The sequence below is a fragment of the Schistocerca serialis genome, chromosome 4 (genome assembly GCF_023864345.2).
Source record: "Schistocerca serialis cubense isolate TAMUIC-IGC-003099 chromosome 4, iqSchSeri2.2, whole genome shotgun sequence".
Taxonomy (NCBI): domain Eukaryota; kingdom Metazoa; phylum Arthropoda; class Insecta; order Orthoptera; family Acrididae; genus Schistocerca; species Schistocerca serialis.
In genome coordinates this window covers 822,582,464-822,609,799 of record NC_064641.1, presented here as the reverse complement: position 1 = coordinate 822,609,799, position 27,336 = coordinate 822,582,464, and the positions used below count along the sequence as shown (strand labels likewise).

Genomic DNA, 27,336 nt, shown 5'->3' with positions numbered 1-27,336 from the left:
TACCAGGACTGAAACCAATGGAGGCATATCGTTCACTAAGTTCCTACCTGGCTTGCTGGAAGGAAATCCTGATAATGATGACTCTCATCATGCCTTAGCTGACATGAAAATTGGTGCTAAATTTTCTATTTGTACCACAAAGTGCATGCAACAGTTGCAGCTGAAGGACGCTATTGGCTGGTATGTCACGTTGTACACTGCCCCTTGCCATTGTGTATGGGCCCGCCAACTACTTTCTTATGTACACACTACTATGATATTACTGGAATTATTTCTAAAATAGTTTACTATCCACATGAAGCACATAAGATTTCAAATGGAACTTATTAGTTTTGAAGCTCTCTGGTTATCTTCAGATGGTTATCCAGTCAGCCTAAGACTGTGCTTTTGGATTCACTGGTGTTTCTCCTGTATAATTTTCTGCAAGTTCTGTACTTTGTTAGAAAGCACTGCAGTTTTTTCTCTATGTAGAGAATACATATCTCCTTCATGTTTTCATTTTACTTAACTATGTTCGTAAGCATTTTAAAACTCTTTGAATTTTCTGATTCTCTTAAAATTTTTACAATTTTACATGTCTGATTCAAATTCTGGCCCAATATTTCAAACAAATGCCTACACTTTTCATTGGTATTAAATGTTTCATATACCTGCTACCAATTTGTGTGCAGGGACTTCCTTACTTTCATTATGGTCAATTGTTCTTTAACAAGTAAGTCACCATGTGACATTGTTCCATGATCTGTATTAATCTGGATGAGTGGAGGTGTATGATTAGAGAGATGGTTTTCAATAGTTCTAACTCCAATTTCTTTCTTTAAATATGTAACATGGTCAATGTAAATTTGTGAGGTAGGTGTTATTTCTGTTGGTGACAACATTATTTGGGTACAGTTGTAGCATTATAACAAGACAGAATACCTAATGTAATTTATATTTTAGCTTAAAAAGCTTATATTCAGGTCTCCTAATTTTATAGCTTTTTTCCAAGCCAGGGATTTTATCCTGAAGTTGTAATGACAGAATTCATCATCAATGTCCAATTACTTACAATGATCAAATATTATTAACCTGAGCTGGCCTATCTTTATTGTTACTGCTGTTGATTCAAAGCCATCTCCATGGAAATGTTTCCCACACTACTCATTATTTATGTTATAAATGTCTACACCACAATCCTTTTGGACATCTTTCTATAGTATACAGCCACAATTTTATAATTACTTAAATAAACCCTTCGAGTAAAAGTGGTTTCTGCCTGAAATTACCATTTTATTATTATTATTTTTTTTTTAAATACCTACCAGTGCCTTTAGCATGCAACACCAATTCTGTTGCAAGACAGACACATGTAGTGGTACACTGAGATACTTCTATGAATATGATGCATTGTAGCAGTCAATTACAGCATTCAAAGTAATAGTCGATGCAGAGATTGTGCTATGTGATTGTAGGAGATAGTGATGTGCGGCTTTTGTTAAAGTGTCTATACTGAGGAGATCATTGACATTCAGAGCAGTTATTACACTCTCCTTCCTAGTTGCTGCTATTGCTCACCAATGTGCAAAGTCTCATCTGAAGATTTGACAGGAGTGAGATTACAATAAACTTTTCAGTTTCCTTATCTTTTCTTTTAGAGATGGCTCCAGTTGTTCTTGCCTAGGGGTCTCATTCTTGAAGCTGAAATTCTCACATTTTAGGTTCTCATGGTTCAAATGATCTAAATAATTTTGAAGATTGTCGTTGCAGAATTTTTGTTATTACATTAATTTATTTTGTCACATTTTTGTGTAGCACAGTCTTTTGAATTTTCACATTGACAAAGCCGAAATTAAGTTGTTCACCCAAAATACAAAAATATGTCCAATCATATCACAGGCATTCTTACTAATATTTCACTCTGCGATAATAATATTCCAAAGGGTTTACAAATTTTCTTGACAAATGAATTTATATTAGTTTCAATTATTATTTCATAAATGAATCCAGAAATAAACATAATAAACAATACTAGATTGTGTAATCAATTATAGAAATTTCTAGTGTGCCAAATAATTCCTAATTTCAAATGTTTCAAAGGAAGACTGTACATTCAGAGCAAGCACATATTGATTGTAACAACGAAAAGAAAGTAATTCCTGTTCATAAATTGTAGCTTGAAATATATCACATTGTGTATAAAATTATATGAAACTTTTCAGTAAAACAGCTGAGATAATGTTGACCTGTCCAAAATTCAAAACATATCACTGGTATTGACTACTATTGTTGAGGAAAAGTAGTGTTAGACGAGGATTTCCCTTTACAAAGTCAATATACAATGTCATTGTAACGTAAATTTCAGACTGTACTGCTGCTTTTATGAGAGGTTTTTGAAATGGAACCACAAGGACAGCATGTAGTTTTGATATCAAATTTATTATATTTTAAGCACATTTTAGCTTGTTTTTTAGAACTATAATTTGTTTTAGGCATTAAAAGTTCATAAAAGTTTGGAGATGTGGGACTGTCTAGGAAAAATGTGAATTTGGTTTCAAATGTGTCACATGGAATGATGGGAGGTTGGAAACTCTATGTCGTAGTGGTTCCAAAGTAAACTATCTTCTTAAAAAAATTTATTGTTTACATTTTGCCAGTTTCTTCTTGTATTCATTGCTTACTATTATGATAAAAGTTTGTTTTGTGAAGTATTCTAAAATTTTATTCCAAAGAAAAACCAGCCCCCCAAAACCAATTGAAAGTTTACTTTTGGCCAATGTCTTCAAGTATTCATTGCTCACTCTGATAACAAAGGCAACTTTTATGAAAAATTTTAAAATTATATTTGTTTTCATATTGCTGGGATTCAGAAGGCTACATATGAGTCTGTTCAGTCTTGCAGCCAAGTTTATTCACAATACATAAGTGAAGTGTGTTACTTCTTGGATATTTGCCAACTTGTTCTACTTTATTAATCAAGTATGGAACACTCTGTAGCATAATTTTAATTTTTTTGGGTTCATTGGTGCTGGCAGCTGGTGCTCTTAATAGGAAAGTGAATATTCCTGGTGCATATGATCCGAAATGATTTGTGTTCACTAGTATAGTTTATTTATAAATTAATAATGGATAATTTTTCCTATATTGCGAAACATTTCAATAAATTCACAGCATGTGTAGTATGTGTGATTAAAAGTCTATTTCAATACATTTTCTTGCAACTAGGAACAGCCTGATCCATTGTTTGTAAAAGGAAAAAGACTGTATGGTTCACCACAAATGCTGCAACTTAGTTTGGATGGAAAACGGTTATATGTCACCTCATCTTTACACAGTGCTTGGGACTGGCAGTTCTATCCTGATATGGTCAAGTATGTATAAATTCAGTCTTTTTTTCCTTATTACACTGACAATCTCAAATGTGTAAGTGTTATATTGCTGTATAACACATGTGCCATGAAGAGAATTATAAGCAATGTTACTGATGGTATAAGTATACCAGTTTTCATACATTTTCCACTTCTTTGCAGACATGGTTCATACATGCTGAAACTACATGTAAACACAGAGAAAGGGGGGCTCACTCTGGATAAAGACTTCCTTGTGGAGTTCAGAGATGAAACAGGTGGACCCGTCAGTGCACATGAGATTCGGTGAGTACTGTGATCTCAAAATTGCTATCAAACAATGTTAATATGTAATGAAAACTGTCAATGTTGTTAACAACAGTCGCAGCAGTGGGAGAGATAATGTTCGAAAATTTTGCTATGAGTTAACACATGTTATAAAAGTTAAATCACTATTTAATGTGAAGTAGTTGTAAGACAGTTATCCATTGTTGAATAATATGTGCAGTTATTAAACTTTTGCCAGCCGTTGTGGCTGAGCGGTTATAGGCACTTCAGTCTGGATCCACGCTACCACTACAGTCGCAGGTCCGAATCCTGCCTCGGGCATGGATGTGTGTGGTTAGGTTTAAATAGTTCTAAGTTCTAGGGGACTGATGACCTCTGATGTTAAGTCCCATAGTGCTCAGAGCCATTTGAACCATTATTAAACTTTTGAGTTGTTGTTCTTCAGAAGCTAAGAGTATGAAAGATTAATGAACATCATTAGTCACAGTTATTGAAAGGTGAACAAAGTAACCTTCTACAGAACTATCTTAAATGGAAATTTAAAAACTGAAAGAGTGAGATTTTATCAGGTTTATCTCTTTTTGGCGAGGACTTCTTTCTTTCACTGATGGTCTTCAGTTTTTTATTTTACATACTTCTGTATTTAATAATCATTCCTTAATATTTGATTCTCTCACAAAAGATAAATGTTTGAAGAATAGTTTATGAGATTGGCTACTGCCTATTGTTGTAACAAATAGTCTTCATATGCTACTCTTGTTGTTCAACATTTCAGCAAATGTACATCTTCAATTAAAATTTCAGTAAATTAGGAAATTAGTAATGAGGTGACAAATATGATGAAATGTGTTTGGATGAGAAAAGTAGATCATTTGTCCCCTTCAGAAGCTGTTAGAAGCCATTCCTAAAATTGTTTCACCATATAAGTTTATCAAGTAACTTCTTTTCATTGGCGACTTCCAAAATGTGTGAAAAATAGGAATAGAAGTTCTTGATCTTGTGAAGGAATCTGACTTTGTCTGTTAATATCTGCTTGTGCTCACTAGAGTATTGGGAGCATGGTCCCAATTCTAATCACCATCCATATTAGCAATCACAGCTGTGGACCTCAGAATAGCATCTGTGTGGCTTTACTTTGTTTCCCATACTCATTCACATGATTGGGACTTTTGCTTCAAGCACATTTAAAACAGAACATTCAGTACAGAATAGACTAGTTCAAGATGTCTTTTGCCATTGGTTCTGCTCAAGAGGTTGCCATAACAGCAGCCAAACAGTCAGTTGTTTCTAATCAAGATAATGGAGAACTATATCAAAAGCTTATGATTTTACACAGGTTTAACATTACAAATAAACCAAAAATGCTTTACATGACTGGAAACTATAGGGCTGGGGAAATTAATAATTGTTCAAGAATGTAGCTAACAGAAAAATACAAACAATATTGCAATATTGTTTCACTCTTCATGAAATATGACTATTTTCTTCTTGTACTCTGTTCACTTAACATAGGAAAGTCACCATGGGCCTTTAATGAACAGTAACTTCTTTGTAAATTAGAGTGACTGACATCTTTAAGAAATGTTGGTTCATCAGTTCATCCTAAATGTCTCAATACTACAATCTAAAATTGGTGCCTATAAAATGGAGCTCCCCAGTAGAGGTTTTGTCAAGGATATTATCACCTCCAACCATTAGTTTATGAATGCAGTAACAACAGTAAAAGCATCACGAATTGAATTGAAGCATTTTTGGTCTGTTCTGTCCTCAAATATTATTTGCTTAACCATCTTCCTTTTAGTTGCTTAACATCACTTCCTCACTGATGTGGCTGCACCCCTTCTTACTCCTTGTTGTTCCATTTGTTCCCACTTTTGTGGTGTCATTCAGATCAAAAATATTTAGTATATGCTGAGCATTCTTTTCCACTCTTCTTCTGTATTTTCTCTTCCTTCATTCGTTCCTTCCCTCCTCCCTCCTTACTTCTGCACGTGGTATCGGACACAAATGTGGTTGACAGATGTTTTGTTAGCAAATTCAATACAAGGTATCTTGTATCAGGTTTGATACAGTAATGTAAGAGAGCACTGGAGTTTCTGAAGTATATTTAGTAAAACAAAATGCTTGCAGTCCTTGATGCATGTTATTTGTGAACTGACCCTCACCTTACCCTGGCAGTTGCTGCTACAATAATAATAATAATAATAATAATAAAATAATAATAATAATAATAATAAAATAATAATAATAATAATAATAATAATAAAAAGAATAGGCCTCTGGTATGTTCTGCCAGTCGTAAAAGGCGACGAGAAGAACAAACCACTAATAGGGCTAACCCCCCTTTTAGTGTGATTAGTTGGTTCAGGACAGAACTAAAGAAGCCTTGGACAAGCGCCGTCATGGTCGGGAACGACGCTTGAACCCTATGCCCGCCCACAATGGTAACGACACTGCTAGCCAACTGGAAAATGATTTAAATCCAAATAGAGGTGTTTTGCAGGATATGCTTCCTGCAACCACCCTAGAAGGAAAACAAAGACAGAGGATGAGATGGTCAGATGAAGTTAATCGACACCTCATGTTCTGTTATTACCAAGCAACAAACCTAGGAACCAACACAACTGGATACAGATCACAAGTATACACAACATTTATCACCGGATACCCGGAATTAAAATTTTTAACAGAACAACGACTAGCTGATCAGATCCGTGTAATAATCAAAAATAACAGGATACCCCAGTCAGAATTAGAAAACATCAAACAACAAGTACAACAAATACTGGAACAAAATAATGTGCAATTAGAAGAAGAAGAAAATACAGTAATGGACTCAAACATCCCAGAGAAAACAAACAATGAACAAAATGCGTCAATTAAACAATCAGAGGAAAACGAAATCTTAAGACAGCCACCAGCACAAGCACAAATAGAACATGAAGTGACACACATGTTAGATATAGAAGAAAAATTTTAGTTGACATATATAGAATACAAAGACACAAATACAGACATTAGACCATTCTTGCATAGACCACCAAATAACCCACGAGTCGAAACAACAATAAAAACTATCAACACAATCATACACAACAAAATAAATGAAAACACGACTATGGAAGAGTTACAACTACTGGTTTATGTAGGAGCACTCACTACACTAAATATACACACTAGGCAGGGATCAGAACCAACCAACACACAGAAGAAACCCACAAAACCAGCATGGCAACACAGGCTACAGATCAGAATAGAAAAACTGAGAAAAGACATCGGACAGCTAACACAATTTATAAGAAATGAAATCTCGGAAAAAAAACCGAAAAAGGTTAGGTAAAATCTCACAACAAGAAGCGACAGAGCAATTAGGTGAAAAGAAGCAGAAATTAAAAGCATTCGCCAAACGACTCAGAAGATACAAAAAAAGTGAAAATAGAAGGAAACAAAACCAAACATTCAACACAAACCAAAAGAAATTTTACCAGACAATAGATAGCACACACATTAAAATAGACAATCCACCAAACATAACAGACATGGAACACTTCTGGAGCAACATATGGTCAAACCCGGTACAACATAACAGGCATGCACGGTGGATACAAGCAGAAATAGACACATACAAGATGATACCACAAATGCCTGAAGTGATAATTTTGCAACATGAAGTCACCCAAGCAATTAATTCTACTAACAATTGGAAAGCCCCTGGAAATGATAAAATAGCAAATTTCTGGCTAAAGAAGTTCACCTCAACACATTCACATCTAACTAAATTATTTAACAGTTACATTGCAGACCCACACACATTCCCTGATACACTTACACAAGGAATAACTTATCTGAAACCTAAAGATCAAGCAGACACACCGAACCCAGCTAAATATCGCCCCATAACATGCCTACCAACAATATACAAAATATTAACTTCAGTCATTAAACAGAAATTAATGACACATACAACACAGAACAAAATTATAAATGAAGAACAAAAAGGCTGTTGCAAAGGAGCATGAGGATGTAAAGAGCAACTGATAATAGATGCAGAGGTGACATATCAAGCTAAAACTAAACAAAATTCGCTACACTACGCATACATTGATTACCAAAAAGTCTTTGATAGTGTACCCCACTCATGGCTACTACAAATATTGGAAATATACAAAGTAGATCCTAAATTGATACAGTTCCTAAACATAGTAAAGAAAAATTGGAAAACCACACTTAATATCCAAACAAATTCAAATAATATCACATCACAGCCAATACAGATTAAGCGTGGAATATACCAAGGAGACTCATTAAGTCCATTCTGGTTCTGCCTTGCTCTGAACCCACTATCCAACATGCTAAATAATACAAATTATGGTTACAATATTACTGGAACATACCCACACAAAATCACACATTTGCTATACATGGATGATCTAAGACTACTGGCAACAACAAATCAACAACTCAACCAATTACTAAAGATAACAGAAGTATTCAGACAAATGTAAGAAAAATAGCATAGTCAAGGGAAAACACACTAAACAAGAAAATTACATATTGGGCAACCACAGCGACTGCATAGAAGCGATGGAAAAAACAGATGCCGATAAATATCTAGGATACAGACAAAAAATAGGAATAGATAATACAAATATTAAAGAAGAACTAAAAGAAAAATAAAGACAAAGACTAACAAAAATACTGAAAACAGAATTGACAGCAAGAAACAAGACAAAAGCTATAAATACTTATACTATACCAATATTGACCTACTCATTTGGAGTAGTGAAATGGAGTAACACAGACCTAGAAGCACTCAATACACTTACACGATCACAATGCCACAAATATAGAATACATCACATACATTCAGCAACAGAAAGATTCACATTAAGCAGAAAGGAAGGAGGAAGGGGATTTATCGACATAAAAACCTACATTATGGACGGGTAGACAATTTAAGAAAATTCTTTATAGAACGAGCAGAAATCAGCAAAATACACAAAGCAATCATTCATATAAATACATCTGCTACACCACTGCAATTTCATAACCACTTCTACAACCCTTTAGATCACATAACATAAACAGATACGAAGAAAGTAAATTGGAAAAAGAAAACACTTCATGGCAAGCACCCGTATCATCTAACACAGCCACACATCGATCAAGATGCATCCAACACATGGCTAAGAAAAGGCAATATATACAGTGAGATGGAAGGATTCATGATTGCAATACAGGATCAAACAATAAACATCAGATATTACAGCAAGCATATTATTAAAGATCACAATACCACAACAGATAAATGCAGACTTTGCAAACAACAAATAGAAACAGTAGATCACATCACAAGCGGATGTACAATACTAGCAAATACAGAATACCCCAGAAGACATGACAATGTAGCAAAAATAATACATCAACAGCTTGCCTTACAACATAAACTTATAAAACAACACGTTCCCACATACAAGTATGCACCACAAAATGTACTGGAGAATGATGAATACAAATTATACTGGAACAGAACCATTATAACAGATAAAACAACACCACATAACAAACCTGACATCATATTCACCAATAAAAAAAAAGAAATTAACACAACTAATCGAAATATCCATACCCAATACAACAAATATACAAAAGAAAACAGGAGAAAAAATTGAAAAATACATCCAACTGGCTGAGAAAGTCAAGGACATGTGGCATCAGGATAAAGTTGACATTATACCAATTATACTATCAACTACAGGAGTCATACCACACAGTATCCACCAGTACATCAATGCAATACAGCTACATCCAAACGTGTATATAAAACTACAGAAATCTGTAATTATTGATACATGTTCAATTACCCGAAAGTTCCTAAATGCAATATAACATATACCGTACAGTTAAAAGGAAGTGATGCTTGATAAAGGTCCGCGTCACTCCATTTTTAACCAGACTTAACGTCTGAGAAAGTAAAGAAATAATAATTATAAAAGATCACAACCATCTGCATAAACAAAACCATGCTGCATCTATAGTTGGAAGAGAATTACTATTTTCCTTTCAGAATTTAAAATGAATGAGTAAATAAATGGCTTGTTCTGAAATCTGCATTAATGGGATGTTAAGACATGTGTTATTCAACCATACAGCACAGACAGTGATTTGTTTCGGACTGTAAACATGAGATTTGAAATATCCAAAGAAGATAGCACACTGTTAGGTAATTAGGTCCCGTACAGGGTGTTCATTTAAGTCAGCCTAAAATCTTAAGAATTTTCTTGTACAGTGGTGAAATCCTTATCTCCAGATACTCTTTTACATCAATTTCATTGAATGCTGGGTTTCCCATGTGAAGTGTAAGAAAACAACCAGAGCAGATCAATAGCAGACAGACTTAAAGGCTATTAACTGGATATAGATAATGCCATCTAAATTCTGCGTGCCTCTTACGGGAGAGAACCAGAAGCTTCTTGATGCAGCAGTTGAAAATTGTGTGATTTGGTGCACAGATAGTATGGTTACAAACCTTTATAGTGATTTCATTTACTATGTCATTAAGTTTAGTTTTCATTGAAAGAGTGAATTCAATGGGGCCTCTAGAAACTATTGACAAGAGGCTGCATGCTTATGTGGAAGTGCATGACCATCAGATATTGTATGTATTGTTTCCCTCAACTGCTATTTGGTTAGAGGAATGATCTTGAAACTATTTTTTCTGTACTTTCTTACAATGCAATTTATAAGTGACTTTCACATGCAAAATATGTAACATGATTATGTGGAAGGTGTATTGTGATCATTTAACAGCGAATACAGTTTTAATGTGGTACAACATAGTATTTTAGATTTACAATTGGAAATCACTCTCTCTAGTAAGTTTTGAGAAAGATTGTTAGGTGCTCATTACACTGTTGTTGTCCTAGTTTGACAGACATATCTAACAATGTTCAATGGCCTTGGGGGGGGGGGGGGGGGGGGGTCTGTTCACATATCTTATGATTAATAGAAGAGGCAACACATATGCTGTGTATTGGTTAGCAATTGTGCCAAATAGAATGTGATTGTCTTGAAATAGTGTCCCAAGAAGCAATGCTATAAATAACTGCAGGTAAGAAACTAATAAGTATTGTGTTTAGGGTATCACTTCCAACTAAATATTTTGCAGATGGTTTCAATGTTTGAAAATTTCTTGCAGTACTCCACTTTGACATCAAAGCAACACAATATGAAACCATCACATAAAATGTACCGGAAATGGCAGCAGTAGGGTGTCTTCCAGGGGGAGGCATGTTTTCTCCACAGTAGATATGTTAAAGAGACCTGTATGTTCAGTCCTTATTGATCTAGTGATCAAAATTTTTATCAGAGTGAAATAGTAGAAGAAACTGCAAAGTTTCCTAAGAAATTGCACATATATAAAAACACATGTCAACAGATTGAATGGGGAAGGTATCATTATTCTCAGTTTGAAGTGGTAGTGTAGTGATTGTAGATTGAGAGACAGTTTTTCCTATGGTTATGGAGTTGTTCATTATTTAGTGTCTTCTACACTGCTTTAATTCAGAACTAGATTATCTCTACAACAGGGATAAACCTCTCTGATAAAAATTTGATCCTTTTTAAGAATTTCAGTATTTTTTATGATGTATCCTATCAAAGGATTTCTCATAATAAAGTAAACCTGGACAAATATTAACTGTTTTCTTGTAACAGCTTTGTAAAATATTTTTGCTACGACATTCACTTCTCATGTGCCTAAAACATTTCTAAATTCAGACCATGAATGACTAAAATACCTTCAGGTTTAACTGAAGAGTTTTGGGAGTAATTCTTAGACATATTCATTGAGCCAGGCTTGTTTAGGTAACAAGCATATGTTCATCACATATCCTCACACTTTGTTATGTAGGGAGAAAGATTAGTGTTGATCAAGTTCATTGTATTGGGTAAATGCTAGTCTCCTAAATCCCAATGAAAATGAAAATGTTTTGATTCATGGTAACACTTCTTTGAGAAAGAGTTCAAACTGTTTCACGACAATTTGTGGCATTCTCATCAATTTTTTAAATCAGTAGGCCTATTGTTTTGTGCTTCAATCTCATTGTTTATTCTTTTCCACCTAAATGACGAGTGATATAATCACCTAATACAATGTTTTTGTTACTGAGAATGACAGTTTCGTACCAAAGATGTAAAACCAAAATAAGAAATTACATACCTAAATTAAGTAGCAAAGTTATGGACTGAATCAAGTGTATGAACATTTTTTACCTAAATATATGCTGGGAATCCTCCCTGGCCACCATCTTTGTGGACTTCTTCAATAATATGTGACATTGCCTGTACCTCATCATTCCTGCACTCCGCATCTTCCTTTAAAGCCAAAGTATTCAAGATGACTTTGCAAATTCTGTGTCCTGTAAAAAAATGATTGAGTCGAGTGTACATTCAGTGAGCTCACCAAATCCAGAGATACAAGATGTAGGTTACTTTGAAAATTCCACTCTCCTGTACATTTATTTGCAATGCTAAACTGAACTTTCTGAAATCTGGAAATTACTGTGAAGGTTGGTTCTGGAAATTTCAGATGGCCTGGTAATTCCTGCAGGTCATGATAGAACATGTGCTTCATCAAATGCATCTGATCCCAAACTGTCAGCAGAAAACATCACCGATTTGCTGAGTGGGTAGGCAGGCTTGTGCTGTATTCACAAAATGTACTTGGCATGGCACATATAAAACTAAGCTGTGGAAGTCACGGTACCGGTCAGCCTACACCGATGACATAACCATGTGCCAAGAGTGATCAAATGTGCACCAGTTTCCGGAACCTGTCTGTGTTCTATACCGTGCCACAGTGCCCAAATCTGCTTTCCTTTTAGCTATTTCTACAGTTTCCATGTGGGAAAGCCATTGCTGCATATTACATGGCATTGTTACTCCAGCATGCGTGTTCAACAGAATGACCTCATGCTCCGTTGTCTTTGACGTCACTTTGCTACCTCATCATCTAGGTCCTCCAACTCAGGTGGTGTGTGGCAATTTGGCTCAATGGTGTGATCATGCTGTCTGCAACATCGAATGTTCTGTGGAGTTCTCATTCCAATATAGATACTGCTCTGGCACTGCCCAGGGAAACCATAAAAAGTTTCGCATTCACTTGGAATATCATTCTGACGTACAGCAGTAGTATGAAGGAAGCCTATGGCAGTAGTTCAGCGTTGACTTATGCTGACCTGGTTTTGAACACTTTGAGAGTCCTGAATTCAGTGAATGATGGCTAACGTATCTTACAGAATGTCCAATTTGACTGTTCTTAGGTGCGACTGTAGTCTGATAGTTTTCCTGTGGTGCTGTGCCAATACAGTCAGAGTGGAACCATGTGTTGGCTTATACGTGCATTTGACAGATGGACATCCACCTTAGAACTATTTACATGACATAAGGTGGAAGTATAAAGTAGGTCTTGTCACTTTTTCTAGGTAGCTTGTCATAACTCAGTTGCACCCAAGTTGCAGGCAACTCGGGTCTCTTCTATGTAGGCTGTCCCCGTATCTTCTGGAGGACACTGCACCCTCAATGTAATATTAGATACAGTCTAATCGCCCCCCCCCCCCCCCCCCCCCACACACACAAACACTCATTGTGCACATTAACTGTACTGAAACAAGCTGTGAATAGTGGCACATTGAGACCATATTTTGCTGCTAAGAAAAAGGAAGATTAGAAATAAATGTCCCATCCGAGCCTCACACATATTTTGGATGTCTGACATATACAAAAGGCAGACAGGTAAACAGCCTTTGAGTCACTCATGAAAGTGGTCCTTATACAGAAAGAGATGGAGCAGATGCTTGTGTTACAGAAGGGCCCTTTTCAAAGGAAACATCCCAGCATTTGCCTGGACTGATTTAGGGAAATTACAGAAAACACAAAATCTGGATGACCAGATGGGGATTTGAACTGTCGTCCTCCCAAATATGAGTCAAGTGTCCTAACCACTGTGCCACGTGCTGCTAAGTATGCAGGACCAGAGGGAATGCACTCTCCCACAATGTCAATCAAATTTGTGCTAGTGAGCTACATCCTGGTATTGCATGTAACCTTGATCTTGCCAAATATATTGGTAAACTATTTTCATGAACTTAGTAGTCTATCCAGTATGGTTACTAGATACTCTAATAAATCTTCATGCACCAGCTCCAACATTTGGTAGGATTCTGACATTGGAATCTTCTAAGTTAAAAGCTTTCCAATCAGCAAATTAGGAGTGCTGTTGGGAGAGTGCCTGTCTACATATTTCATCTCATTCATTGTAGTTCTGGTTTGAAATTGATTATTGATAGGTTATGTGATACCTTGAATAGTATTGTGAAGTATGTCATTTGGGATTATCAGTTGTCATGTCACTTACACTTGATATTGTAGGTTCACAAGCTAATAAAAATATTATTTGTTGCAGGTATCCTGGCGGTGACTGTACGTCAGACATTTGGCTGGTGTGCGATGAGTGATCTGCAAATCCACCATGAAACAAGTTGCACTAACGAGGCCCTCACAGAAACTTGGGGAATTGCGTGTGTGATAGTTTGTCATCGTGCTTCAGCTTACCTGGATTAATCACACCATAGTGGGAAAACTGCACTTATCAGAAAACTAATACTTAAGTGAGATATCTATGCAAATAACAGAGAAAACATTTATGACCAGTAAACACTTTAACATTATTTTCTGTTAATTTAAATGAAGCTGTATTCTGAGATTTTAGAATTTTTTGTATGTTTCATTTTAAAATTTGTATTTCACTGTTGAAAAAATAAATCACATTGCTGTGTAGCTCACTCTTAATTATTCCAGCATGAGTAAGCGGTATGAACAGTCTGACCTACATACTTCTTGTAATTTCTTGCAAAATTTTATTTATATGCACAACATATTAAATTTACAATAATTCTTCATAATGGTACCCTCAGCTGCTATGCAGTCATGACATTTTCACACAATGTTCTGTCATAACTGTTGCATAACATCAGTGTTGTCTCAACAGTTTAAACTGCTGCACTGCTAGCCTGTAGGTGAATGTGACTCTTTCAGACATCATCATATCATCAAGTTCTCAAAACATTTCATGCTATAGAGCAAGAGAAATAAATCTTGATAGCTATCTTTGAGAAATGCACCAAAAGTTATCAGTGGACCCAACAGCCAGAATAATCAGGAAGACATAGGAGCTGCTCAATTGGAACAGGATCTTATTAATAAATCTCTCTTGGGCACCTCGATCACATTTATTTTACACTTTCCAAAAGTTCGCGAGAAGGACACACCCCTAAGGCCCATTATGAGCATCACTAAATTGTTGACTTGTAGGACGTGCAAAACATCTGGCCAGCCCTCAACTCTACATGTTCATTACTGTTTGCATAATATCAACTATAAGATGAATTTCATCAGCTGAATCAAAAGCCTGCATCTTGGAGGTGGAGATGGGATGGTCAGCTTTCATGGGGTCTCATTATTCATGCATGTTCCCATCAAACTTCAGAGATCTCCTCTCCCAGTTATTCTGTGCCAATGTTGTGGATTTATTTAAGCACATTCTGGCAATCATATTTTTTGTGTGGTGGAGAGTATTTCAATCAGATGGGTGGAGTCAGAATGGGAAGCCCATTAGCTCAAGTTTATGGAGTACCCTGAGGATGTCACATTGGACACAGCTCCTGCAAAGCCTGTTTTATCATTAGACATTTGTTGTCTGGCCTCATGGATGTGAATCTGGAAGAATTCTTGGGTTATGCCAACAATATAGGCGCCTCACACAGGCACCTCACTGCTCCTTGTGACACCCTTGTCTGCTGAAATCTGGCATCTGCATACTACCAGCTATCGTCCACCAGAACAGAACCAGTCTATTCAGAAGACCCTGGAGCACCTAGACAAAGCCATTTCAGACATTAAAAATGTACTGAAAGAACTGAAGCACTTACTGTTGATTGTTTTAGTAATTTTTTTAAAAGTTTTCAAAGAAAATGACTGAAATGCTGAACAGATTTTGCAAGCTATTTCACCAAAGTGTTCTAAACAGAAGCTTTCTAAGGAAGACATGAAGAAGTATGTTCTTTTTTTTTTTTGCCATTCTGTGGTTCAGTAACAGGAAAGATTAGCCAACTTGTACAGAGGCATAAAATCAATTCAGTATTCAGACCTCCAGCAAAAATTCAACAACTCATAAGATCTGTGAAAGATGCAAAGAACACAAGAAGCAAAATTTGCAGCTCCAGCCATAATGTTGCCAAACCACGAAATTAATAGCTTCAGTTTACAATGGAGAGGTGCACTACTTGGTTTGAAGCAAATGTACAGCAGAAGAATGATAGTAAAACTGAAGCTATTGTAGTCATGATAACAAAACACTAAAATTATTAGGATTTCATACAGATCAAAGGCTCAGCCGGGATATCCGCACAGGGAAGATATGTGGTAAATTGGCACATGCCATATATCTGCTGTACAAGCTGTGGAACAATGTCAGTAAAGAACTTCTGTTATATGAATATTTTGCACCCTTCCATTCGCACCTGTTATGGAATACTATTATGGGGCAATGCCGTAGGCTCAAAATTAGTGTTCAAATGGCAAAAGAAAGCCATAAGGTGCATATCAGAACTTAGCCCATATGAATCATGTCGATATTATTTTAAGAAACTAAATATAATGACAGTGCCTGGCCTGTATATTTACAATGGCCTTGTCTTTGTTAAAGAGAATCTGAGTAAATTTGAGTTAAGGAGAACAGCTCATGACCATAACAAAGGAAGCTATTGTATTCAATCTGAATGCTCCCAGTCATGATAACAAAACACTAAAATTATTAGGATTTCATATAGATCAAAAGCTCAGCTGGGATATCCACACAGGGAAGACACGTGGTAAAGTGGTTCACAGACGAGAAACAAGGAAGACACCACACACATAACAAATGTCAACACAAACAAAGATAACCAACATCAGAAATATCGATAGTTACTATTAATCAACAGGTGAGGTAGCACTAATTCTGTCCCTCTGTTTCTTGATGAGAGACAGAGCCAGATTACAAGCAGCATTTAAACAAAATCCACCATCTCTGTTAAAAAGGTTGCTTGATAGTCTGAAAGGGAAGCAGTGGTTGGGAAGGGAGTGAGACAGGGTTGTAGCCTATCCGCGATGCTATTCAATCTGTATATTGAGCAAGCAGCAAAGGAAACAAAAGAAAAGTTCGGAGTAGGTATTAAAATCCATGGAGAAGAAATAAAAACTTTGAGGTTCGCCGATGACATTGTAATTTTGTCAGAGACAGCAAAGGACTTGGAAGAGCAGTTGAACGTACCATCATCAGTCTTCCTTTTGACCAACACATCAAGGAAGGGAAGGCATCCATTCTTTTCCATCTCCATAGTGAACTGAATATTTGGGTGGATTGAATTCAGATGTTCCAAAAACTGGTTTAAATTCTCATTACCATGAGGCCACACAACAAAAGTGTCGTTTACATATCTGAAAAAAAACACGCAGGTTTCAAGGTCGCTGACTCCATTGCACGTTCCTCAAAGTCCTCCATAAACAAATTGGCCGCAATAGGTGACAACAGGCTTCCCATTGCAACTCCATCAGTCTGTTTCTAGTACTGACCATTGAATAAAAAGTAAGTGGAAGTCAGCACATTTCGAAACAAATTTGTTAACTCGACACCAAACTTAACCTCAATTAGCTGCAACGAATGAGAGAGGAACGCGAATGAAAAGAGAAACCACATCAAAACTGACTAAAATATCAGAGTCATTCAAACGCAATCCCTGCAATCGATGTAAGAAATCTGCAGAGTTCTTAATGTGGTGTTCACACCTACCTAGTAGTGGGCTCAACAAACTAGCAAGATGTTTAGCTACACGATATGTCGGAGCACCAATATTAGAAACAATAGGCCTCAACGGGACAGCCTCTTTATGGACCTTAGGGAGGCCATATAATCTAGGTGGTACAGCACAGTAAGACTTAAAACTCTTGATAGTCTCCTGTGACAAAGAACTTTCCTTCAGGAGGTTAATTATCTTTCTCTCAACACTCTTAGTATGGTCAGCACCGATTTTGTGATATGCCGAATCAGAAAGTAGACACTGCATCTTTTGAATGTAATCGTGCTTGTTCAACAAAACGGTGGCGTTACCCTTGTCCGCCGGTAAAATAACAATTTCACAATCCATTCTAAGTGAGCATAAAGCAGCCGCCTCAGCCGCTGTTATGTTACACTTGGGTGGACGGGCCTCAATCAACACACGACAAACTTTCCTCCTAACCTTTTCCAAAGCCTCGAAAGGTAGTTTATAAACAGTCTATTCAATAGAACTAATGAAATCAAACTCCCATCAAACTCTCAGGCGTCAGTGCGAAGTTCAAACCTTTCCCCAGCACAGACAAAGCAGCGTTGTCAAACGTTTTCTCCGTGAGATTGATCACAGAACGTCGAGAATTAGAATTAGACACTGAGCCAAGGAAACATTCAAACTTCGCCGAATGACGAGCAGTTACAGATTGAAATTCCCAGTCAGGCTGCGATCAAGAGGCACCGTCCACCCAATCCCAAGAAAATTCAGAAACATTAGACGCCATCATTAAATGAAGCTGAAATAATTCCTTAGAAACAAAATCTAATTGATGGCGAGTATAGTGGATCTTTTCACGAAAAAGAGCACCTTGGTTCACAGGGCCCACTTTATGTCAGACCCTGAAAGTTTGGCAGCTGAGCTAGCACATCTCAAAGTCACCTTTGGTCAGAATGGTTATAGTACGAGGCAGATCAAACGTGCGTTGCACCATCAGCCTTCTGTGCAACGGGTGAGTGACAATAGCAACGAAGTGGCACCTAAGTCTACGGCCTTTTTGCCTTATGCAGGAAGCATTTCCAACAGGATTGGCCGTATTTTGCGGAAATATGATGCGAAATGTGTTTTTCGACCACCTTCTAAGACTAAGGCCCTGTTGGCGTCCGTAAAAGAGGATCTTGGTTTGCATAAGGCTGGGGTCTATCGTATTCCTTGCAGTTGTGGCATGTCATATATTGGTCAGACAATCAGGACTGTGGAAGACCGGTGTATTGAACATAAGCGTCACACACGCTTACAACAGCTGAGCAAATCCGCTATTGCAGAACATTGCCTTGACACCTGCCATCCTATGAAATACAACACGGAGATTCTGGCTTGCACGTCCAGCCATTGGGATACTGTTATTAAGAACCTGTTGAAATCAGACTATCAAGCAACCTTATTAACAGAGATGGTGGATTTTGTTTAAATGCTGCTTGGAATCCGGCTCTGTCTCTCATCAAAAAACAGAGGGGGCAGAATTAGTGCTACCTCACCTGTTGATTAACAGTAATTATAGATATTCTGATGTTGGTTATCTTTGGTTGTGTTGACACTTGTTCTGTGTGTGGTGTCTTCCTTGTTTCTCCTCTGTGAACCGAGGTATTAAATTTGCAAGCACATTTCTTCTTCCTTGCATTTGTGCCTTGAGAATGGCAGGGCGTGCTCCTGTCGAAATATTGGCGGTGTTCGACGACGTCATCCGGCAGCAAACCCGTAAGTTATTTGAACATTCAATTCGCCGGGAAAAGTTAAGGTCTAACACCCTTTTCATTTGGCTATTGTGACTGCAGGTACGTGCGCAGGTAGTCGTTGAACACGTGAGCTGAGTAACAACATTGCAAGGGAGTGGGCTATTCAGTTAACAATGGAGAAGTGGAGTGAGCAAGACCATGCCCGTGTGGTAGGGTCTTGACTTTGAAACGGAGTCAAAAGTAGCGACCCAACGAGCTTTTCGCAGAGTAAACCATCGCAGATACGTTCAAAATTACCATATCATAGGGCGTTGGATAGCTAATTGGCCCAGGGATGGGTCAGTGCGTGACAGCAAGTCGCCTAGACGACCTCAAATGTAAGGACACGGAAAAAAAGGATCGTGTTCGGGCATAAATTGAAACAAGTCGTCGACGACGATCGCTTTACTGCAGGTTCAAGACACTGAACATGATCTATGGCTGTGTACGACGCATTTTACTCTTAGGTTTGAATGCGCGGCTCTACAAGATACAGATAGTGCAACGCTTAAGCCCCACCGATAAGGTCGCATGTGTTCAGTATTGTGACATGTTTCTGGATATTTGGTCAGCTAATACAGTAATTGTTGACAACCTGACGATGACTGACAATGCACACTTATTGTCAGGGGCAATAAAAAGCAAAACTGCCGTTTTTCTGGCACTGAGAATCCACAGCAAGTTAATGAACACTCGCTGCACAGCCTGCGATTAACGATGCGGTGTGGACTCACTACAGCTGAGACCGTCAGGCCAATATTTCTTATGGGGCAAAAATGGAGCAACGCTTACTGTGCCTTCCGAGCGATACATGTCCATGATTCGGAATTGTGTCATTCCTGTGCTACAAAAGCATCTCTGTCCAATCAATAGGTATCAACAGGACGGTGCAACTGCACACTCTGCTCATCTGTCAACGGTGTGTAATCGGCCTGTTAAATTGTTAAAATCTTAGTCAGCCGGTGACGTAATTTTGAAATAAGAGTTAGTATGAATGTCACATGATAAATATTTTGCGTGAAGCGCCGTTGCGACACAGGCAAAGGTCAATTGTGGAAACTAAGCCACTGAATATGAAAAGCGAAAATATTAGGGAATACACACGACTGACTACTCAAAATAAGTTGGCACGTACATTTGCGAGTTAGTGGTTCAGAATAAGAATCAGTACTCTAAGGGAAATGGGTCACAAGTATAGTTACGTCGGTACACACTCAGTTGTACGTGAACGTACGAACGGTATAGAGGCACGTACATTCTAAGTACTATCATTCCCTGTGGCCTGGGTAAAAAGAATTATGGTTAAAATGCGTTTATTCACCCGAGAAAGAAAGTAGTGGAATTAGTAATTAAATGTAAAGAAAGGTTGCAGGTTCTGAATGTCGTGGCAAATATGACCTAAATATTGAAACTGACACTGGCGGCCACGAAGGGAAAAAGAGATGAACATATTCACACATGTAGGCAGCGCCGTCGTGAAGATCGACGCCTCCATCTAAATTCTCCATACAAAATTAAAGTAATAATAACCTTCCAGAGTTACAGGAGCTGGGATCCATGGTGTCGTAAATGAGAAAGTCGTATTGTTTCAGAAGTTGCTTTCATTATTTAGCACATTTCACTAGAAAATTACACAGCACTTCACTTGTACGTCTTCTCACCTGGACATGAGAACAACAGAAGGTAACTATTACTAAAACTAATAAACAAAGAGCGTAAATCTTCTTTTGTCCATTTGTCAATAAGAAAAAAAAACATTAACTTCCTTTATAGGTCGAACGGCGTGAATGGTTTCCTGGACGCCTGATTCCCTGATTTGGTGATGTGGCTCCGGCAGCACGTTTGTGAGATGTGACAGCTTCCGATTTCTTTCCCTGGAGATATCTTACGTCCAGAGTGCTTGAAAATCGCAATACAAACCCCCAGGGAGTGGATGCCAACATCCATAGAGAAGACGCAGGTATTCCTGTTGGAGTACACTTTGCGTAGCAGTTTCATAGCTCGTCTACATGTGTGCTCCGATAGGGCGGTGCTGCTCATCTGAGTGATGTGATCATTAAGAAGTCAGTGCTATATACCACATGAAACTCCAAACTCACTAACACGTCTACATTTGTAAAACATGAGGACCTGGATTAATAAAGTTTTTGTAAAGACTTGCAAAGGCGCATTCTTTCCGGATCACACTGTATTTACTACACATTTTAGTGAGATACGGCTTTCCTTCCAGCTTGATGGCTGCACTTCGTGTACATTAACGTATGAATTATACTCCAGTGAGTGTAATGTATCAAGCTACCACATTTTTTACTGCAGGCTCTCCGAATTAACTGCTGTAGGAGTCTCAGTTTCAGAACATCATAATAACTACAACTACTAAAGACAAGCTATGATGTGAGACTAAAAGATGTGAAAGAATTGAAGCTTTTAACCGAACAGTATATTTGTAATAGCTTGATAAAGATTGTGAATCAGACGTTGTATTTCTCAATATTTTTCTGCAGAAATTACGTTTTTTAAGTAAGGTCCGTTTTGTTGTAAACTCTACTAGTGCGCGCATACCGCAACGGGCACATGCGTCGCGTACCAGCTTGCCTCGGAAACAACTGTGCTCAGTTTCAGCTCTGAAGCTAACCTGTAATGTTCTGTTCTGTGCTTTCAAAATGTTTAAGACTGTCAACTCGCCCGCCGCCTGTGAGGTTCGCTCAGTGATACATTTTTTGTCAGCAAGGAACCTGCCTGCTGCAGAAATTCATCGACAGATTTGCGAAGTGTACGGTGATAGTGTTATGAGTGAAAGCAAAGTGTGTAGGTGAGTACGAGAATTGAAAGATGGCCATGACAACGTCCATGACCATGATGAGGACTGCTCCGGTAGCCCTTCTTTGATTACAGACGATTTGGTGGCTTCAGTTGAAGCAAGGGTGAGAACAGGCGTTTCACAATAACAGGTCTCTCAAACGAGTTTCCTGACATGTCGAGAGCAGTGCTTTACAACATTGTTTCTGATCACCTAAACTTTAGAAAACTGTGCTCCCGTTGGGTCCTGAAACTCCTAACAGAGGTCCACAAAAGCCAAAGATATGAGTGTGGGATGAAGTTCTTGACTCGTTATCACGAAGAAGGTGATGGCTTCTTGAGTCAGATCATAACTGAAGACGAAACATGGGTTTCGCATATCACGCCCGAATCGAAGCCACAAAGCATGGAATGGAGACCCACACACTCACTTGTAAAGGTGAAGGCCAAACAGACTCTGACCCTGCCCAAAATGATAGCGTCGGTGTTTTGGGATAGGCATGGTGTTTTGTTGGTCGATTTCATGCAACAGGGAACCATTATTAATGTAGAAGCATACTGCCAAACCCTGACAATGCTACGCAGGGCGATTCAAAACAAAAGATGCGGCATGTTGACAAAGGGAATTGCCCTTCTGCATGGCAATGCAACACTTCACACTGCAGGTCAGACCCATAATTTATTGGACAGCTCTGGCTGGGAAGCCTTAGACCACCCACCCTACAGTCCTGATATTGCACCGAGCGATTACCATCTGTTCCCCCACCTCAAACAACACCTCAGTGGCAGCCGTTACAACGATGACGATGACATGAAAACGGCAGTGAACTCTTGGTTATCGGAGCAGGCGGCAAGTTTTTATGAAGAGGGTATTTTAAAATTGGTTGAGAGGTATGATACGTTTTTGAACAAACTTGACAACTATGTCGAAATATAGAGTGAAGCATGTAGTTTCTGAAAATAAATTGATTTTTTTGAAATAACCTTTTGTTGTGTACTTATGTTCAAATGGACCTTACTTTAAAACTGGCTCTGAGCACTATGAGACTTAACATCTGAGGTCATCAGTCCCCTAGAACTTAGAACTACTTAAACCTAACTAACCTAAGGACATCACACACAACCATGCCCGAGGCGGGATTCGAACTTGCGACTGTAGTGGTTGCACGGTTCCAGAATGAAGTGCCTAGAGCCACTCAGCCACAGCGGCCGAATTACTTAAAAAACATGTCTTGTAAAACGCTTACCAAACCAGAACTTCAGTCACACATACAGTTCGATTTTATTTGCATTAAAAGTATTTTTATAGTGGTGCAACAGAATACGCAGAAATCACCGCGTATTTGGCGCTCCTTCCCCTCCCCCTCCTCTGCCCTCACGCCCTAGAGGCCAGCACCAGCTGGCACCCTCCCAACCCCCGCAGGGTGCGTCACCTCGCAAGGCAATCGGTTCTCTGGAACATCAATAACAAAGCAGTTTTAAGCAGAGTATAATGTAGCCCCATAAAGAAGGCACAATTTCTGGTGAACCTTGGAGGACCAGGAGCCACCCCAGCACAGCAATGTTCATCTTTCGTGGGAGTGTATCTTATGTTGCATTTATCGCAATTTACAAACGGAAACTGGGGTGAGAAGACTGGATGACTATTTCTTACACGAAGTGTAAGGGAACGGAAATGCGAACTAAAAGACCAATGTCATCACCTGTTGTAAGGTTGTTGAACATATTCTGATCTCTAAGGCACTGGCATATTTTTCGCAGAAAACGAATGTAACCTAAGGCAGCATCACTAATGTGAAACATTGTTTACTATTTAGACACATGAAATCTCCCAAATCACGAATTTGGTGTTGCAGAATAAGCGGCAGGCGCTCCAGACCTTATCGCATTTCTGCAGGAAACAGAAGAACAAACATACGCAGTATCTTTCCAAAAACGTCATCCTACTGTCACGGAAGACATCAGGCATGAAGAAACGCAGATGGTCTGCAATAGTGTTCAAGTGTTCCACAGCTGTCTTGCTGCATTCGATTACTATCACAGAGCCCATGGATGTACATCTCCCATACTATTATAATTCCTCTACTGACCTGCGTCCATGGCGCAGTTTGAGCAGCTGTTTGCCTGAATGACGGCATATCCAGATATGACCATCGTCCTAGTGAAACAAGAAACTTGATTCATCTGAGCAGGCGACACGTTTCCACATCTCGGTGATGATGTGTACACTACAGTCGTAACTGACAAGTGTCATTGCGTCAACAAGCAAACAAGCATGTGTCGTCTGCTGCAGAGCACCACGTCCAACAATGTGTGCTGGAAGACTAGTGCCTGCATCAGTATTGTGCTCTGTCGTCATATCTCCCACAGACTGCTGCTTATTCTGCTTTACAGAGCAGACAAGCCCCCAACCTACACGTTCTGTCATGACGTGTGGATGTTCAACCCCTTGCTATCCACTCCTGGTTTCACCATCCGTCAATCATGATTCTTAGAGGCTGGCAGCAGTAGCACGTCAGCAGTTTACCAACTTCGCCGTCTCGGAAATGCTCGTTCCTAGGTGCTCCGCCATATCAATCTGTTCTTTCTTACACCAAGTTCTACAGTCACAATAGTTCCCAACTGTGTGTCCAAGCGTATACACAGGAGTTATTGTGTGGCTCATAACACTCTAAGACGCACTCAAATTCGGTGCACCACGAAGGAATCCAATTGAGAATATTTGAGCATTATGGGTAGGGCCCCCAAACAACATCGGCATTTTGACGATCTAAGGTGCCTATTAGATATACTTTGGTGCGTTGTCCCTCAGGAGGACATCCAACTACTTTATCAGTCAATGCCAAGCCGAATAAGTGCTTACTTAATTGCTAGACAAGGACCAACGTGTTACTAACTTGCTCAATATTTGAAGCTCTTTCTCTTGAAAATCATTCAGTTTTTCTGAAATTGTAATCATATGTTTGTTTGTACATCACATCTGCCGATTTGCATCTCATTCGGGTTATTTCTTTGTGTTGCGTCGTATTTGTTTTTTTTTTTTTCTTAAAGTATACTTATGATATACTCATTCATACAGCCCCTGAACATTTCGGATATTATAAGGGGCTGCAAGATTTCTTGTCAGGAAACCCTTAACACACCGAGCGAGGTGACGCAGTGGTTAGCACACTGGACTCGCCTTCGGGAGGACGACGGTTCAATCCCGCGTCCGGCCATCCTGATTTAGGTTTTCCGTGATTTCCCTAAATCGCTCCAGGCAAATGCCGGGATGGTTCCTCTGAAAGGGCACGGCCGACTACCTTCCCTGTCCTTCCCTAATCCCATGAGACCGATGACCTCGCTGTTTGGTCTCTTCCCCCAAAACCAACCAACCAACCCACCAAACCCTTAACAAATTTTGCGGTACGTTCTTATGGCACCAAACTGCTGAGGTCATCGATCCCTAGACTTACACACTACCTAATCTAACTTAAACTAACTTACGCTTAGGATAACGCGCACACCCATGCCCGAGGAAGGACTCAAACCTCCGACAGGGGGAGCTGCGCGAACCGTAGCAAGGCGCCTAAGACCGCACGAGTACCCCATGTGGCAAAAATACCCTTTTCAGTTAGACAGGGGTACCGCGCACAAAATTTTCACGTGACCCTACAAGAACAAATCAAGTGGGGTGAAACCAAGTGAGCGAGCCTTCCATGACCCAGAATCTCCTCCACCTCTCAAATTTCTGTGGAATGTCTGGTGCAGGTGTTCACAAGCAGGATGTGCACAGTGATCTGGGGCATTCATAATACTGTAACCACATACATACAAGATGGTCAAGTGGGATATCTTCCAGACAGAGGGGAAGTACGTCTTCAAGAAACACCATCTACATTGCTTCATACCCCTCTATCCTCTTTTTGTTGTTTCTTCTGTTAGCTTGCTTTTGCCTCTTACTCTTATTGTGTAGTACTGTATTTCTTCTTAAGGCAGTCCTTGAGTGAAATTTAAGCCCAATTAGATGGGGACTTAACCGAAAAGCTTACATACTGTTCTCCTTGTTGCGTTGTTGTTGTTGTTGTTCTTCTTCTTCTTCTCCTTTTCCCGTTTCGGTAAGGAGTCAGCATTGTTAAAAGGGCTTTGGCTTTGTTAATAACAGGCTGTGGCCAGATGCCCTTCCTGATGCAACCACTGCCCTGGGACATAATTTGTGTAGCCCATCTGTCTACGTCTAGACATATTCACCTGTAAGGACGTTTTCTAAATATCTACGTAGCTTATATCTGAGGTGGGACGTGCGTACCATCCCCATAATCACCTATTCGATGTGGGAAACCATCTACAAAGCACATCAATGCCAGCCAGTTCACTATCCCTTGCATTAACCTGTGACGCGGTTCGATACGGGCAGGCGGGTAACATAGTTACTGGGACTGTATTTTGAACTACACATTCGCAATTTTCACGCACATTTGCGAAGCCAAGTTTACTGCAACGTCTTTGCTTCCATTACCACATACTGTCATCTGTACCGGTTTTCACTATTGAGTGCAACACACCTTGCATGTATGTTAATATTTTTATTATAGTGTTTGTATTATTAATTATTGTGTCCGCAGCTCATGGTCTTGCGGTAGCGTTCTCACTTCCTGCACACGGGGTCTCAGGTTCGATTCCCGCCGGGGTCAGGAATCTTCTCTGCCTCAAGATGACTGGGTGTTGTGTGTCCTTCATCATCATTGACTCGCAAGTCGCCGAAGTGGCGCAAACTAAAAAGGACTTGCAATACGCCGGCTGAACTTCCCGCATGGGGCCTCCCGGCCACAATGCCATCGATCATTTCATTATTTATTTATTTAACAAACTCCATCACATTGTAACATTACTTGTTTGATGTCTAATGTAAAATATTATCTGCTGAATTTCAGATTAACAAAGATAATACATCTCATGTGGTTACATCACTTACATTTCTTTTCACATACAAAATTAGAATGTTCAGCATCTCACAAAAAAAGTGAAGCACCCAGTAAATATACTCAAATGTCAATATAGCTTCATACACATACACACTACTGATGAGTACATAAATGACTCGGGTTGCAATTTTCTGTGTCGGCACCTGAGTGCATTAGTGTTATTTGTGTTTACAGTTGTTAAAAGGTCTGGAACGATATACAGGGTGAGTCACCTAACATTACCGCTGGATGTATTTCATAAACCACATCAAATACTGATGAATCGATTCCACAGACCGAACGTGAGGAGAGGGGCTAGTGTAATTGGTTAATACAAACC

At 38.9% G+C, this 27,336-nt stretch overlaps 1 protein-coding gene across 1 annotated transcript in view; it reads left to right on the top strand.

Annotated features, from left to right (window-relative positions):
• The window catches only part of LOC126473416 (methanethiol oxidase-like), a 145,199-nt gene extending 130,746 nt beyond the window's left edge, over positions 1-14,453 (top strand). The window contains exons 9-11 of the mRNA XM_050100442.1: positions 3,205-3,350; positions 3,510-3,632; positions 14,080-14,453. Of these exons, the coding sequence (XP_049956399.1) occupies positions 3,205-3,350; positions 3,510-3,632; positions 14,080-14,131 (321 nt within the window). The 3' untranslated portion in view covers positions 14,132-14,453. The remainder of the gene's footprint in view (positions 1-3,204; positions 3,351-3,509; positions 3,633-14,079) is intronic.
• The last annotated feature ends 12,883 nt before the right edge of the window (positions 14,454-27,336 follow it).